General features: G+C 35.8%; 1 protein-coding gene across 12 annotated transcripts in view; it reads left to right on the top strand.

Moving 5' to 3' along the window:
* Positions 1-15534, top strand: part of PRMT3 (protein arginine methyltransferase 3) — a 92242-nt gene that overhangs the window by 9348 nt on the left and 67360 nt on the right. For all 12 annotated transcript variants that reach the window (XR_004970461.1, XR_004970454.1, XR_004970457.1 and 9 more), the window contains exons 7-9: positions 185-329; positions 3944-4009; positions 11102-11223. Coding sequence is in view for 5 of the 12 variants with exons in the window: in XM_036325657.1 (XP_036181550.1) it covers positions 185-329; positions 3944-4009; positions 11102-11223 (333 nt within the window). In the remaining 7 variants the exon portion in view is untranslated. The remainder of the gene's footprint in view (positions 1-184; positions 330-3943; positions 4010-11101; positions 11224-15534) is intronic.

The following is a 15534-nucleotide window of genomic DNA, read 5'->3' on the forward strand; positions in this document are numbered from 1 at the left end:
TTGAATATGCCATTGCTTGAGATCCAGCAGGGGGAGCTTTCAGTTGCTTATGATAGAATTATTTAGAAAGCTCATCACACTCTACTCACTCCTGCCCCCCCATTTCCTCTTCCTCAACCTCTAGCTTTCCCTTTTTCATGGTCCAATAAACCTGTCTCAAGGGTGTATTTCAAATTGATTACAGACAATTTGCTCAGGATTTTGTGATGAACGCAGATGTCAGAACCTGGTCGGCATCTACTACTGCCATTGCAGACCTTCAGGAGGATGAGGATGGTGTTTATTTCAGCTCATACGGGCATTATGGGATACATGAAGAAATGCTAAAGGTTAGAAAAGAGCACAAATGCACCAAATCCATAATTAAGGAAAATTTTAATAAGACAAATCCTTAATACATATGCTATAGGAAACTGGTTTCTGTTTTGTTTTGTTTTTTTATAACTGTTTTTCAAATCTCTTTGATGCTTGATAGCTCATCTTGGATTAGAAAGATTGCAGAAGCATCAAAGTCATTTAACTTCTGTTTAAGATCATTATTAATCTTTGTTATGAAATTACTTTTGCTTTAAATAGAACATTGGTAAAAAACAACTGCTTTAGTCTTCTCAAGAACAACTATTAAATATGAATAAATTATACGTTTGCCTTAAAGTATACAAAGGAAACGATTAATTTTAGTGTTTTAATTAGCTATACTGACTTCAGTTTGGGCAAATAATTCCTTGGTACAAAGTTTATAAGTAATTTTCAGTTGTTATGGCATAACTCTTTTACATTTGAAATCATTGATATATAGAGAAATTTTCTAAATTGGTTAAATCAGATATGTAAGTTTGGCTGGTTTTAATTTTTGTAATAGTAATGTATTCATAAAATACAAGTAGATTTCTAGTTATACCTAGAAATAGATTTCTAGTTATATATTTCATCATGTATTATATTATACATTGTAAACTAGTAAGATGTAATTTTTCCATTTAGTAAAACTAAGAATATCTAACTAGAGTAAAACATGTTGAAATATAAAACTTATTGAAAATTTTAGATGTTTATCTCTCTGAATTTTAGAATCCACGACCTTTTCTTGAAACGAACAAACAAATAATTCCTTTCTGAATGATTCCTCAAAAGATTGTTTTGTTATGGAAGCCTCAAGACTATGTTCCCCTAAAACATATACATTTGAAATAACCGGGGGATTTAATAATGTATATATTTTGTTCATTCAGTTTTATAGATTCAAAGAGTGACGGCTTGCTGATTAATAGTAACTTAATTACTTAAGGTTTTTTTAAAGCAGTGCCATGTCATTTTTTTTTTAGTAATCACATGTCATGTCATGGTTGTGCTTCTTGTTGTCACTTGGGTAATGGCATAGCATTACAAATAATGGTTATCTTATTAGAACTAATATATTATTTTAAGTCCATAGTGAAATTGTATAAAAGAACTCACTTCATTTTTTTTTGTGATGGTTCTTAAAATTAATTTTATTGTATCTAGAATATTTTCCTTAAAGTAGTTAATCTAAGCCCATGTTTGTCCTTTTACATCACCCCAGCAATCTGAATGCCATAAACCTTTAATGCCTTTGGCATAGAAATTGTGTTGCATTTTTCAGACAGTTAAGGTTAAGACTCCCAGTAGGTAGTACATGTGAGTGTCTTTAACACAGTATTCAGGGAATTTCACTTTGAGCACTTATTTCCACTACTCTGTCCTGGATACTTGTAACTATATATCAGTAACTAAAAGATCTTTTTTAAAAAAAAAAAATTTTTATTGACTTTTAGAGAGAAACAGAGAAACATCTATTAATTGGTCCACTCCATTTATGCCTTCATTGGTTGATGTCTCCTTTTTCCCCCATTGACCTCTCCCTGGCCACTCCCACTCCCCAGCACATGCCCTCACCCCCTACTGTCTGTGTCCTTTGGTTATACTTTTTGCATGCATCCAAGTCCTTTGGTTGATCTCTCACCCCTCCTCCCTCAACCCTCCCCTGCCTTCCCTGTGAGGTTTGACGATCTGTTCAATGCTTCTATGTCATTGGTTGATTCTTGTATATGCCCTGACTGGGATCAAACCTGCAACCTTTTTGGTGTATGTGACAATGCTCCAACCAACTGAGCTACCCAGAAGGGTTTAAAATTTTTTTTAAATAGTCATAGGAATAATTCCATGACTCTTACTAGTCTTAAAACACAATCTTGCTTTGTAGTGTTGGAACTCTAATTTTATTCTTTTTTTGTGTGTTTTTTGGTTTCAATATGTTGGTGCAAAAGATGATTTTTAAATTTCTGTTTAGTACCTTATTTTGAAATTAAGTGTTACTCTTTTGATGGAATGTATTTTTAGAAATGGTTATGAGGGCTAGTCTTATATGCTTGCATTTTCGTATTCAGTGGATTTTTCTTTAAAGCTTCAGTTATTAAATTGAAACTGCTCTGTCTGAGGTACTATGTTAGGTATACTTTGGATTTCATGGCACCAGGGTGAGCATATGAACAGTAACAGATGGATATATAGAAAGAGCCTGGATGAAGGATTATAGTTGAGCAGAGCAGCAGTGCATGAACTTAGGACAGAAGTTGGGATGGTAATGATTAAGTTGGAGCAGTGGTGAAGCAATGTGATTGGTGAGGGGTTTCCAAGTGACTGGCTTCTTGACTGATGTTCCCATTTGTAGGTTTTATTGTGTCAGCAAAAATTACTGCTTATGGTATAAGAAGGGTATAAAAATGGCACAAATGTATGAAATGCTATGTTTTTTAAGTTTTAAAATTAGTTAATATGTGTAAATGTATTTAAACAGATTTTTTTTTTAGTAATTCTTAAAATCTTTCAGGGAAAGATTTAACAAACCTGATTTAAAATGTTTAAAAAGCCATTAGTAATAACCATCAAAAAGTGTGGAATTAATTATGGAATTCCTCCTTTTTAGATCCAGTATTTAAGTAAAACAACTTTTCTTTTAATTTAAAGCTTCCTTTAAGTGTTTCGTGTGTTGTTTTTAAATCATAATATTGGCATAAAATTTTTGGGGGGATTGTGTGCCTTACATAAATTTTACATTGTAGTATTTTGTGTAACTATTTTTTGTTTTAATTTACCTTAAAATTTAATTTAATTTAGTGTGAAACCCAAAATTAGAATTTCTAGTTTGAGATATTTTTTTCATTCTCATTTTACTCACTTGGCAACAAAGCCCTTTGCTACTTACTTTGCTGTTTGTATGTATCTCAAGTGAGGTAATTTAAAAGGAAATCAGCTCTGTTCATGAACCAACATAAATGTTAGCATTCAGTACCTGCCTTGTCTCAGGTCATGTAAGACTCCAGAGTGCAGAAGTCTCAGCATGTGAGCTGCAGGGCTCAAATGATTTACTTTTAAGCATCATTTCCTACTACAGACATTTGTAGAAGCAAGACAGGATTATAAATCAGATAGGTGCTGACAAATGACTTTCTTAGAAATACCATACTTACTTTAAGCTTCATTTTTCATATGTAACTTTACAGTTACCTATTTTGTTGTTTTTTTCTTCGATATTTTACCATAACTCTAATACAGGGAGCCAGGTTCTAGATTCCGAACCTATTTAAAGGAGCAAAATATCATGTTTATCTTCTATTAACTTTAACTATCAGTTGAAGGTTGAAGTCTTATAATGATAATGCATGTCAAGATGAAAATGTGTACATTTTTAAAAATTTAGATTTTATTGACTTTCAGTGATATTCTTAAACTTCGTCTATGTTTTGTTGCTATTTCTGTTCTTATTGTTTTCTTTTAGGAAAATAAAATTAATCTTGGTTTTCCAGGCAGAAAGTAGCTATGGAAACTAATAATGTGTAATAAAATACCAAATAACTTTCTAAAAATGTTTTTATTTGTTTAGACTATTCTATAAACACAAGTTTTTTTTTCTCCACCATAGGACAAAATACGAACAGAAAGTTACCGAGATTTTATATACCAAAATCCACATATCTTCAAAGACAAAGTGAGTGTTATAGGCTACAGAATTGTACATTTCATGCAGATGTTGGCCAGTAGAAATCCTCTCTTGAGTTATTGTGATAGCCATTGATTTAGTGTACTCCGGCTTTATTTCATGGGAGACTTTTATGATGTTGCTCTGTGGTGCAGAATACTGATAACAGAAATGCTGATTGGTACTGTTGTCATTCAGTATACAGACAATCCTCGGGTTACTTTGGACTCGATGTACATCGTTTCATGGTTATGTCACCATCTCCCATTTATTTATTAAAAAAGTTTCGTCATTTCAACGTATGTACATATGTGCTTTAAGTTTTTTATTATTTATTTACCACAAGTAAAGGTCAGGAATTGTTATCTTCCTTTTAATTTTTTTTTTACTGTTTCACTTCATTACCGCTTTGTATGTGCTCCATGTGAGTGATGTAGGTGCTTATGTAGGTGGGTTCCGACATATGGCGAAAGTTAAGTTGCACCGTAGGAACGGATCTCTGTAACCCAAGGACCTACTGTATTCTTTTTTTTAACTGAAATCATTAATTACAGTGACATAGCTTAGTTAAACTTTGGTTATCCAGATAATATTGCTTAAACCATATTTTTTATTTACTGTGCTTCTTGTGAATTTCAAATATCTGATAAACCCCATACCAAAGCACACTTTTCATTAATATTCCAGTTTGTTATTTAGTTAAAAATTAATAATCTTACGAAGTTACTGGTATGTAGGGACAAATAATGTAAGGTAGAATTTATATTATGTGCTTTCTTTTAAGATTTCATTTATTTGCTCCTTTGTGTGAGGCACTTTAAATTTTACAATTAATCTTCATACTGCCTCAGTTTATTTCAAAGATGATCTTTCACACTGTGTGTTTATGTTTGAAATTTGTATAATTTGTTTTTCCTCGTGAATTTTTTAAAATATATTTTTACTGATTTCAGAGAGCAAGAGAAAGGGAGAGAGAGACAGAAACATCAGCGATGAGAGACAATCATTGATCATTGATCAGCTACCTCCCCCATGCCCCCTTTTGGGGATCAAGCCTGCAACCTGGGCATGTGTCCTGACAGGGAATCGAACTGTGACCTCCTGATTCATAGGTTGATGCTCGACCACTGAGCCATGTCCGCTGAGGAAGACAGAATTTTTTAATAGTTTTTCTGTTTACATGCAAGTGCTGGAAAAATTTTATTTAATATATGTGTCTAAAAAAACCACTTCGGCCCAGCCTTTGTGGCTCAGTGATTGAGTGTTGACCTATGAATGGTTCAATTCCCAGTCAGGGCATATGCCTGGGTGGGGTGCCAGCTCCATCCCCAGTAGGGGGCATGCATGAGGTAACCAATCAATGATTCTCATTGATGTATCTATCTCTCTATTCCTCTCCCTTCCTCTCTGAAATCAATTAAAACACTTTATTTTTAGTGAAGCAGTTATGTTACCATTAGAAATTTTGCTTTATATTTATAGTTAGATTATGCTCAGATTTTAATTTTATTTTTTTTTCTTAATATGTGAACATAGAAATTAAGCATGTACTGGTCTGGGAATCACTAGTCTTGCCTGGCTTCTCAGGAACTAGCTATTTAATAATTTTAAAGAAGTGGTGAGTGTTTTTGAACCTCATCTGTAAAATGATTTTTAAAGCCCTTTTGGTCCTAAAATTATATTATTTTTGTTATAATAAAAGCACCATCATTGTCTCTCTTTGACTTATCTTTTCTTAATACTTTTTTTTTTTACATATATTTTATTGATTTTTTTACAGAGAGGAAGGGAGAGGGATAGAGAGTTAGAAAGATCGATGAGAGAGAAACATCGATCACACTCCTGCACACTCCCTATTGGGGATGTGCCCGCAACCAAGGTACATGCCCTTGACCAGAATAGAACCTGGGACCCTTGGGTCCGCAGGCCGACGCTCTATCCACTGAGCCAAACCGGTTAGAGCTTTGATACTTTTTGATATGTATATATAACATAAGAACTTAAGTGAAGGTAAGTTAGGATCACAAGATTAAACACTGAAAAATTACGTAACTACGAATATTTCTATGTATATGGAGCACATCTTACTGGGTTCATAGACCTTATACACACTCACTTCCTGCTGCTTGTTTTTTTATTTGTAATAGTATTATAGGAATGTTGTATATATTATATATATTTTCAGACAAAATACATGACTGAGGAAAACGTAGAATGTTTATTGCTATCTTGTGTTCTGTTTGCTGCTCTTATTGAAGATAAATCTGCCAAAGTCAGAAAAGGGCTTATTAATAAGTTGGGAGTATATTTCTTTCATTCTTTGCTTAAGATGCTTTTATTTAACTTATTGATGTGCAATTAGTTTTGCTTGGCATTTATGGTTTCTCAAAAATATACTATAATGTAAAATATTACATGCATCAATTTCTAACTTCTTAAAGCACATTCAAGGGATGATTTTATGTAATTAAAAATATTACATCTAGGGCTTTCATATTTTTCAATGATTTGGGATACTTTTCTATTATACTATGGGTACAGATTTAGAAAATATACTACCGTATATTTAATTAGCATTTGCTAATTTATAGGTTACTTTCAAACATGTTGCCTCATTGTTTTATACAGTATTCCATTTACCTCCATTTCACACATGAGGAATCTTGACGCCAATGGGGTAATTGACTTTCCTAAAATAGGCCATTAAAAATAAACAAACATGAAGTGTTTTAGTCCTAGTCTAGTGCCCTTACCCTATGCCACTACACTTTAGTACCATTTTGTTGAAATAGAATGAGTAATTAGGGTGGCATTCATTAGTTATATTTTAAGTCACACTATTTTTTATATAAGTCATATAGTTTCTGTTCAAGAAATTACTTAAATATAATTCTTTTAAAATGTATAATATAGAGCTCTCCTAAGTTTTATTACCATTGTTTTTGTTTGCTTTATCTCCATTAGGTAGACAAACTTTATTTTCACAACACTAGCTTCTATATCATATTACACTAGGGGCCCAGTGCATGAATTCGTGCACCTTGAAAGAAACTGTGGGCGCGAGGCTGCAGTGGGCTCAGGGGTGGGGTCTTGGCCCATGCTCCATGCTCCCACCCAGCCCCTCCCACCATGGCCCCCGATCCCCTGTCTGCCCCAGCCCCACTTCCGCCACCGCCGCTCCCACATGCTGACGGCGCCAGCCCCAGTCACACCCGCTGACAGCGTGGAGCCATTGGGGCCAGTGCCAGGCGTGGGTGCGAGCGGGGCCAGTGCCATCAGCTGGTGTGAGTGGTGGCTGCTGCTCCGATCGCCCCTCAGGAGCAGGGGGAGATGGAGAAGCCCTGAGGAGCGATCAGAGTCAGCAGCCACAGCTCGCACCCGCTGACAGCAGCATGGGCAAGCACCCTGTGGGACCGTGGCATGCAAGAGCAAAGAATTTTCAGTAACCACCAGAGGCTCACCCCGATGACAGCAACCAGCACCCCACCTTGGTCTGGCATCCCCACTCACCTGCTCCACCATCCCACCACGGTCAATGCCCGCCATGTTCTGTGCGTGCCCCCTGGTGGTCAGCACATGTCATAGAAACCGGTTCGGTTGCTCTGCCATTCAGTCTATTTGCACATTAGGGTTTTATATATATATAGATAGTGCAAGAAGAGATTTATTTTTCAAAAAAATGTTATACTTAAAAATGTGTTCCTTCTTCCTTTCCTTCCCTTCTCTGTCCATCCCTCCCTTCCTGCCACTTTCCCTTCATTCCTTTCTTAATATTGTTTCAGTTCACAGCTCCTGTGGAGGCCATATGGTTTCTCAGATTTAATTTAACTTTGGGTGGCATTTAATTGTGTTATCACCCATTTGTAATTAATTCCATTTGTGGTCCATTGAAAAAATTCACAGTGAGGTGCCTCCTTTATGCTTTTAATTATTACCTACAGTTAAAATTCACTTTTTTCTTTCTTTTTTTTTAGAAAAAGTGAATCAAATTCCTCCATGATTTTATGTGTTAGTTTATTCTGTTATCATTTGTACCTCTTTGATTCTATCAAGTTTTAGTTTATTTCCTCCCTTATCTAATTCCCAGCTAGATATAATAAGCTAGAGGCCTGGTGCATGGATTCGTGCACCGGTGGGGTCCCTCGGCCTGGCCTGTGCCCTCTCACAATCCAAGACCCCTCCAGGGATGTCGGATACCAGGTTTCAGCCTGATCCCCATAGGCCTGATCCTTGCAGGCCCAATTCCCGAAGGCCTGATCTAGACAGGAGGGAGCCCGATTCTGCGCGGTGAACATCTGCCTCCTGGTGGTCAGTGCATGTCATAGCCACCGTTTGACTGGTCATTTGGTCTCTTAGGCTTTTAGATAGATAGATAGATAGATAGATAGATAGATAGATAGATAGATAATTAAGATACAATTAAAAATATAATTTAAAATACTGTAGGCTTTAGAAACAGGTTGACCTATGTTTGAATGCTAGCTTTACAAATTACCAGCTGCATGATCCTGGACCTGTTTCTTTCCCTCTCTGAAGTTCACTTTCCTCATTTACAAAATGAGGATTAAATAAGAATTATATGTATATATGCATATATATTGTGTGTGTGTGTGTGTGTGTGTGTGTGTGTGTGTGATAGTCTTGCAAAAGAATACAAACTCTAATTGGAGTGTATAATACATATCCTTTTGTACTTAGCTTTCATCACTAAGCAGTTTTTCTTAGAGGTAATTCTTTTTTTTAAATCCTCACCAGAGGATATGTTTTTATTGATTTTTAGAGAGACAGGAAAGGAAAGAGAGAGAGAGAGAGAGCCTCTTTTATAAATTTACTAATCCCATTCATAAGGGCTCTGTCCTCATGACCTAATCACCTTCTAAAGGCCCTAGCTTCTCATACCACCACCTTGGGGTTTAGGATTTCAATATGTAAATTTTGGTGGTGGGAGGAATGGCATACACAAACATTCAGACTATAGCAACCATATGTCAAATCAGTAGGGGAAACAGGCTCTTTAATAACATGTTGGGATAATTGGTTAGCCTTCTGAACAGAAGTAATTTTGGAACCATACCTCAGCGTATACCATGATAAGAAAACAAACTATTAATGAAACCATAAATGTACTAGAAGGAAATGTATAAGGATGAAATAGGAGAGAACATGGGAAAGATCATTCTAATTATGATCAAAATCCAGAATTCATAAAAGAAGAGTAATGAGTTTGACTGTTAGTAAAGAATTTCTTCATAGCAAAAAATCACTGTAAGCAGAATCAAAAACAAATATATGCTGAGCACAACCATTGCAAGTCATGTTGTAGAAGTATAATCTCCTTGATTTACAAAGAACTCTTATTTGATAAGACTTGGTAAGAAATATTTGATTAGAAAATTGATAAGAAAAGGACTAGTAACTCAGTGGAACAATGGAGAAAGGATATAAGTAGATAGTTCACATAATAAAGAACTACAGATGGCACTACAATATATAGAATGATGCTAAACTCCACAGTAATGGAAATTATGATCTCATTATTTTGCATTTGCCAGATTGGCAGAATACAAAAGTTTATCTGTTCCATGGGCTAGTCTCACCTATGAGGAAATGGGCACTTAGACATTGCTGGTTGGAGTCTTCATGAGTAGAATTGCCCTGTGATGGGGCAATTTGGTTATGGTAAGCAGGGTTTTAAATATATATATACTCTCTGACAATATTTTCACTTCTAGAAATATATTCTATAGATTTACTCATGTGTGAATGGGGTTAGATATGAGGTTACTTACAGCATTGTCATAGTAAAATTTCAAAAGCTATTCAAATGCCCCATTAATAGAGAACTAGATTAGTAGATTATGTTACCGCCATAATATGGAGTCCAGTTACATAAGAGATGTTCTGTAAAGTGATATGCAAAGATTGTTAAATTAAAAAAAAGCAATATGTAGCACAATGGGCATAATATGCTTCCATTTGTAAAAAGGGGAAACAAAGACATTGCATTGTATATGCATAAAAATTCTCTATTACTTTTACAAATGATAATGAGTATCATTTTTAAAACTTAAATTCTCAAGTTACTGAATTCTAGATGTTAACTTGTTTTTATTGTAACTGTATTATTAAAATGAGTTCAATATTTAATTTTGGAAATGGAGGGGTTGTGTGATATTTTATATCCGTGACTAGAGGCCTGGTGCACGAATTCGTGTACCAGTGGTTTCCTCGGCCTGGCCTGTGGGATCGGGCCAAAACAGGCTCTCCAACATCCCCCAAGGGGTCCCGGATTGCGAGAGTGCATGATCAGGGCCAGGGAGAGATGTGGGAGGTTGGTTAGCCAGGGAGGGACCGCGGAAGGGTTCCAGGGCATGTCCAGTCCGTCTCGCTCAGTCCTGATCAGCTGGACCCCAGCAGCAAGCTAACCTACTGGTCGGAGCATCTGCCCCCCTGGTGGTTAGTGCACGTTATAGTGACTGATCGACTGGCCCCTGGTGGTCAGTTCACATCATAGCAACTGGTCGACCGGTCGACTGTCTGCCCCCTGGTTGTCAGTGCACGTCATAGCAAGCGGTTGAGTGGCTTTAGCATATCATTAGCATATTATGCTTTGATTCGTTGAGTGGCCAACTGGTTGACCAGACACTTAGCATATTAGGCTTTTATTATATAGGATTTTTGTGACCATTTTTAATTCTGTTGAATCAGGCTATCATGCTTAAGTTAATTCCTGCCATTCAAACTTGAGATAGTTTATTTCTGTTAAATTACTAAACCCAAATTAGTGCATGCATATAATAAGGAAATTAAAAGCAAGATACTTTTCTATTCAGAAGTCTGTGGAAGTTACTTATTTCATATAAAACACCTCTTAAATTTACATTGTTGTGTCTGATTGCAACAGACTATGGCCAGATACACTGTTACGAATGTAAAACAACCCATTTTAATGATATCCTTAGAAATTACCATATTTGGTAAAGTTTTAAAATTTAATGATCAATTCCTAGTCAGAAATGACATACTATATAAATAGAATTTAAAATATTAGATCTTTTCAATAACATCTGTTTGTTTGTTTTTTAATTTTTATCACACTAGGTAGTTTTGGATGTTGGTTGTGGAACTGGAATTCTCTCTATGTTTGCTGCTAAAGCTGGGGCAAAGAAGGTTCTTGGAGTTGATCAATCTGAAATCCTTTACCAGGCAATGGATATCATAAGGTAGATGCATTTTAAAGGTTGGCTTAAGATTATTTTTAAGTTCGATGATTAACAGGTTTTCTTGTCTTTAGTAGCTGTCTAATGCAGACTCAAGACATTTATCTTTTAGTAAAAATTTATTCCAGAATAATAAGATTTTAAGTTGAGCTAGACATGTGTGATCTATGAATAATCTTTTCACTGTTCTCATTGATGAAAATTATTTTTTTTTAATACATTTTATTGATTTTTTACAGAGAGGAAGGGAGAGGGATAGAGAGTTAGAAACATCGATGAGAGAGAAACATCGATCAGCTGCCTCCTGCACACCCCCTATTGGAGATGTGCCCGCAACCAATGTACATGCCCTTGACCGGAATCGAACTTGGGACCCTTTAGTCGAACTTGGGACCCTTTAGTCCACAGGCCGACGCTCTATCCACTGAGCCAAAGTAATCAGGGCGATGAAAGTTATTTTTATTTAACTTTCTGTCTTGGCTATATGTATGCTAATCTATAATAATAAAAGCATAATATGCTAATTAGACTGGACGTCCTTCCAGATGTCCTTCTGGATGAAGCCAATGGCTGGAGAGAAGCCTGGATCCTGGGTGCCTGCTGGCAACCAGAGGGAAACCTGGGTTCTGGGTGCCAGAGAGAAGTCAGTGCTGGCAGCCTGGGGAAGGAAGACCTACTCTTGCATTATTTTTGTACATCAGACCTCTAGTTATAACATAAAATTAGAAGTAATTTGCATACATGATAATATTGTTAGAGGACTCTACAGAACTAAATATTCATATCAGTAATATTTCCGTTAATAAACAGCAATTAAGGGTATCCCTAAGGGTATCCTTTTCTTTTTGATGGTATTAGATTCCTTCACATTAAAATATGTAAATTCCAAAATGGCTACAAACACAGTAGAGTGGATTTAATTTTTCCTCTAAAACTTAATTTTGGCCGAAACCGGTTTGGCTCAGTGGATAGAGCGTCGGCCTGCGGACTGAAAGGTCCCAGGTTCGATTCCGGTCAAGGGCATGTACCTGGGTTGCGGGCATATCCCCAGTAGGAGATGTGCAGGAGGCAGCTGATCGATGTTTCTCTCTCATCGATGTTTCTAACTCTCTATCTCTCTCCCTTCCTCTCTGTAAAAAATCAATAAAATATATTTTAAAAAAAAACAAACTTAATTTTGTTCTCTAAAAATATTTCCTCTCTTTGAGGAGGTTAGTTAGGTGATTGATTTTACGATTGGCTTATGTCCTAATAAAAAGACCCTTATTTGAACTACAGCATGTAGAACTAGATTTCTTTAGCTATGTACTTAACAAAAGCACCTTACATTTGGAACTTACAAGTAATTTTCAGGATAAATAAGTAATAGGAGGCCCCGTAGCTATTCTTTTTTTGCCCAACTTTATTGAGAATTGACACACAGCGCTGTGTAGGTTTGAGGTATACAGTGTGTTGCTTTGATACATTTATGTATTGCAAAATGATTATACCATAGCATTATCCAATTACCCCCATTGTGTCACATACCTACCATTTCTCTTTTGTGGTGATAACATTTAAGATCTACTCTCTTAGGAAGCTTAAGTACTTAATGCTGTAATCACCATGCTGCACTGTACCTTAGACCTCCAACAGCGATTCTTAAATGATCTTCACTGATACTTATGTTCTTTTTTTAAAATTGAATAACATTTGTCTTTTCTGGGTAGTATAACATTTAAATATGATTATGTAAAATGTTTAAATTTTTGGATTTTATGTCATGATATAAAAGTATAGATTTGCGGTTAAGAACACATGGATTGAGTCAGGCTTGGATTCAAGTTCTTGCTCTACCATTTGAACTTTGATTACATTATATGTAACCTTTTTGAAATATTGTTTCACTGTCAAAATGAAAATAATAATGACTACTTCATCTGGTTAGGAATAAGGTAAATAAGTTATGAATGAAGTGTACATACAAATTTTTGGCATACTCCCTGGCACGTAGTAGGTATTCAAAAGTTAGCTACTATTACTGTTAATTAACAAGTGCCAAATTAATGTTAATGAAAAAAACTATATTGATCTTGCTTAGATTATTCATTGATATAGGTTTGTGGTTATGATTTTCATTTTGGAGAATATGCATATACATATGTAGTTATTTATATATTTACATGTGAGTATATATATATATGTGTGTGTGTGTGTGTAGATATATATGTATGTATATATATATATATATATATATATATATATATATATGCAGTTCATAATTCAGTAAAAAAATTTTTCTAGTTCTTCTACTACCATTTAGTATAACATCATCATTTTGGGGAGGGCCATAAAGAGCATCCTCGCTTGCTTGTGCATTGCTATCCAAACAATATGAGTACCGTGTCCCAAAGAAGAGGTTGTTTTAGAGGATTACCAAAAATGTATTGTTGATAATAAGATTATGGTAAGAATTCCTATTATAAGTTCTCATTTTATGAAAGACCGTGTCTATGTGTTAATTTGTCATTTTTTATTTCTATAATGCAAAACCAGATGTGCTCTCATTTTAATTTCTTTATGGAAGAAAAGAAAAAGAATAGTGATAACACTCATTTTATTTTATATTGTTTTGTTCCACTTTGTTTCACTCTCCTTATTTGTAATGGAGCCAGTGTTAGATCCCAGACAGCCTGTTCCCACAGTCCATCTTCATAGTCAATTTGTTGCTTTCAATAGTTTGATTTTACTTAGAACTTATAGACTTTGAAAATCACGCCTTTTTGTTTGGATAAGTCAACATTGTACTGTTTCTTCAGCAATGTTCTCCTTTGTTTCTTATGTTGTGGAAAGATAGCTATTTCCATTGTGTTCATAAGCATCTCTTTGTCTTCCATTCAAAAACTTGAAATTTACACTAATTAACATTTGGTATTCTGTTTGCGAATGCATCTGTAAAAGAATATGCAGGAAACAGTTTATTATTAATATCACCACGATATACTGGCCCATTATTCTACCATTTTAGGAGGCAGCATAGCATATTTCTCTCAGCATCTGGAATCACATGACTTAATTTCTAATTTTGGCTTTTTCACTTACTAGCTTTATAATAATGGGCAAATTACTTCTTCAAATCCTGGTTCCTTCATTTATAAAGTTCATGGTAGTATCTCTCATAAGATTCTTATAAAGATTAAATCCATTCCCTTATACTATAAAATTTTAAACTTTAGCCAGTTTTATTCTGTACTCACTCTCCTCCCTTGAAATCTGCTCTCAAAGTCTCTTACAGTTGTCTATTATTGCATACTACAGACCCGGTGCATGAAATTTGTGTGGGGCGGGGGGTCCTTCAGCAAGGCCTACACCCTCTCGCAATCTGGGGCCCCTTGTAGGGATCGGGCCTAAACCGGCAGTCAGACAACCCTCTTGCAATCCAAGACCGCTGGCTCTTAACCTCTGGCCTGCCTGCCTGCCTGCCTACATGGTCACCCCTAACCACTCAGACTGCCTGCCTCATCGCTCCTAACCACTCGCCTGCCTGCCTCATCTCCCCTAACCCCTCTGCCTGCCTGCCTGATCATCCCCCAACTGCTCGCCTGCCTGCCTGATTGCCCCTAACCTCTCTGCCTGCCTGCCTGATCACCCCTAACCGCCTCTGCCTGCCTGCCTGATAGCCCCTAACTGCCTCTGCCTTGGCCCCCGCCCGCCTCTGCCTTGGCCCCCGCTGCCGCGGCTTTGTCCGGAAGGTCATCCAGAATGATGTCCGGAAGGTCATTTGGCTGTCCAGTCTAATTAGCATATTATGCTTTTATTATTATAGATTGTAGCTTCCTAGAACTACCATCATTCAGTGAAAACAGCTCTTCCAGTTAGCAGACTGTGAGTTGTCTTTAGCTCTTCTGAAGCTTCTTTCTCTGTCAGAAATCTGTACAGAGCAGAATTTCAATAAAACTCCATATGGTTACATCTTTAAAAACACTTGACATGCTAAAAGGTGGATACTTTTTAAATGCATTTTTCATTATTCTTTTAAAAGTATTCCATTTACAATCCTTGAATTGTGTTCAAAATCATTTTTATCACTTTTCTCTGTTTAGAAAAGAGATCTAACATCTCTAAAGAAATGAGTTTAGAATGGAGTAAGTTTTGTTTTTTTAATAAACTGATATATATATATATACATATATATGTATGTATATATCTTAGGGCTTATATGTATAGTATGTATTAAATATAAATAAAAAGAAGAAGGTAAGACTTATAGTTCTGAGGTGGCAGACATGTATAAAGAAGAATATAGATGTTCAAAGGTGTTATATTAGCAGGACC

This window comes from Myotis myotis, unplaced genomic scaffold (assembly GCF_014108235.1).
Source record: "Myotis myotis isolate mMyoMyo1 unplaced genomic scaffold, mMyoMyo1.p scaffold_m19_p_10, whole genome shotgun sequence".
Classification (NCBI taxonomy): Eukaryota; Metazoa; Chordata; class Mammalia; order Chiroptera; family Vespertilionidae; genus Myotis; species Myotis myotis.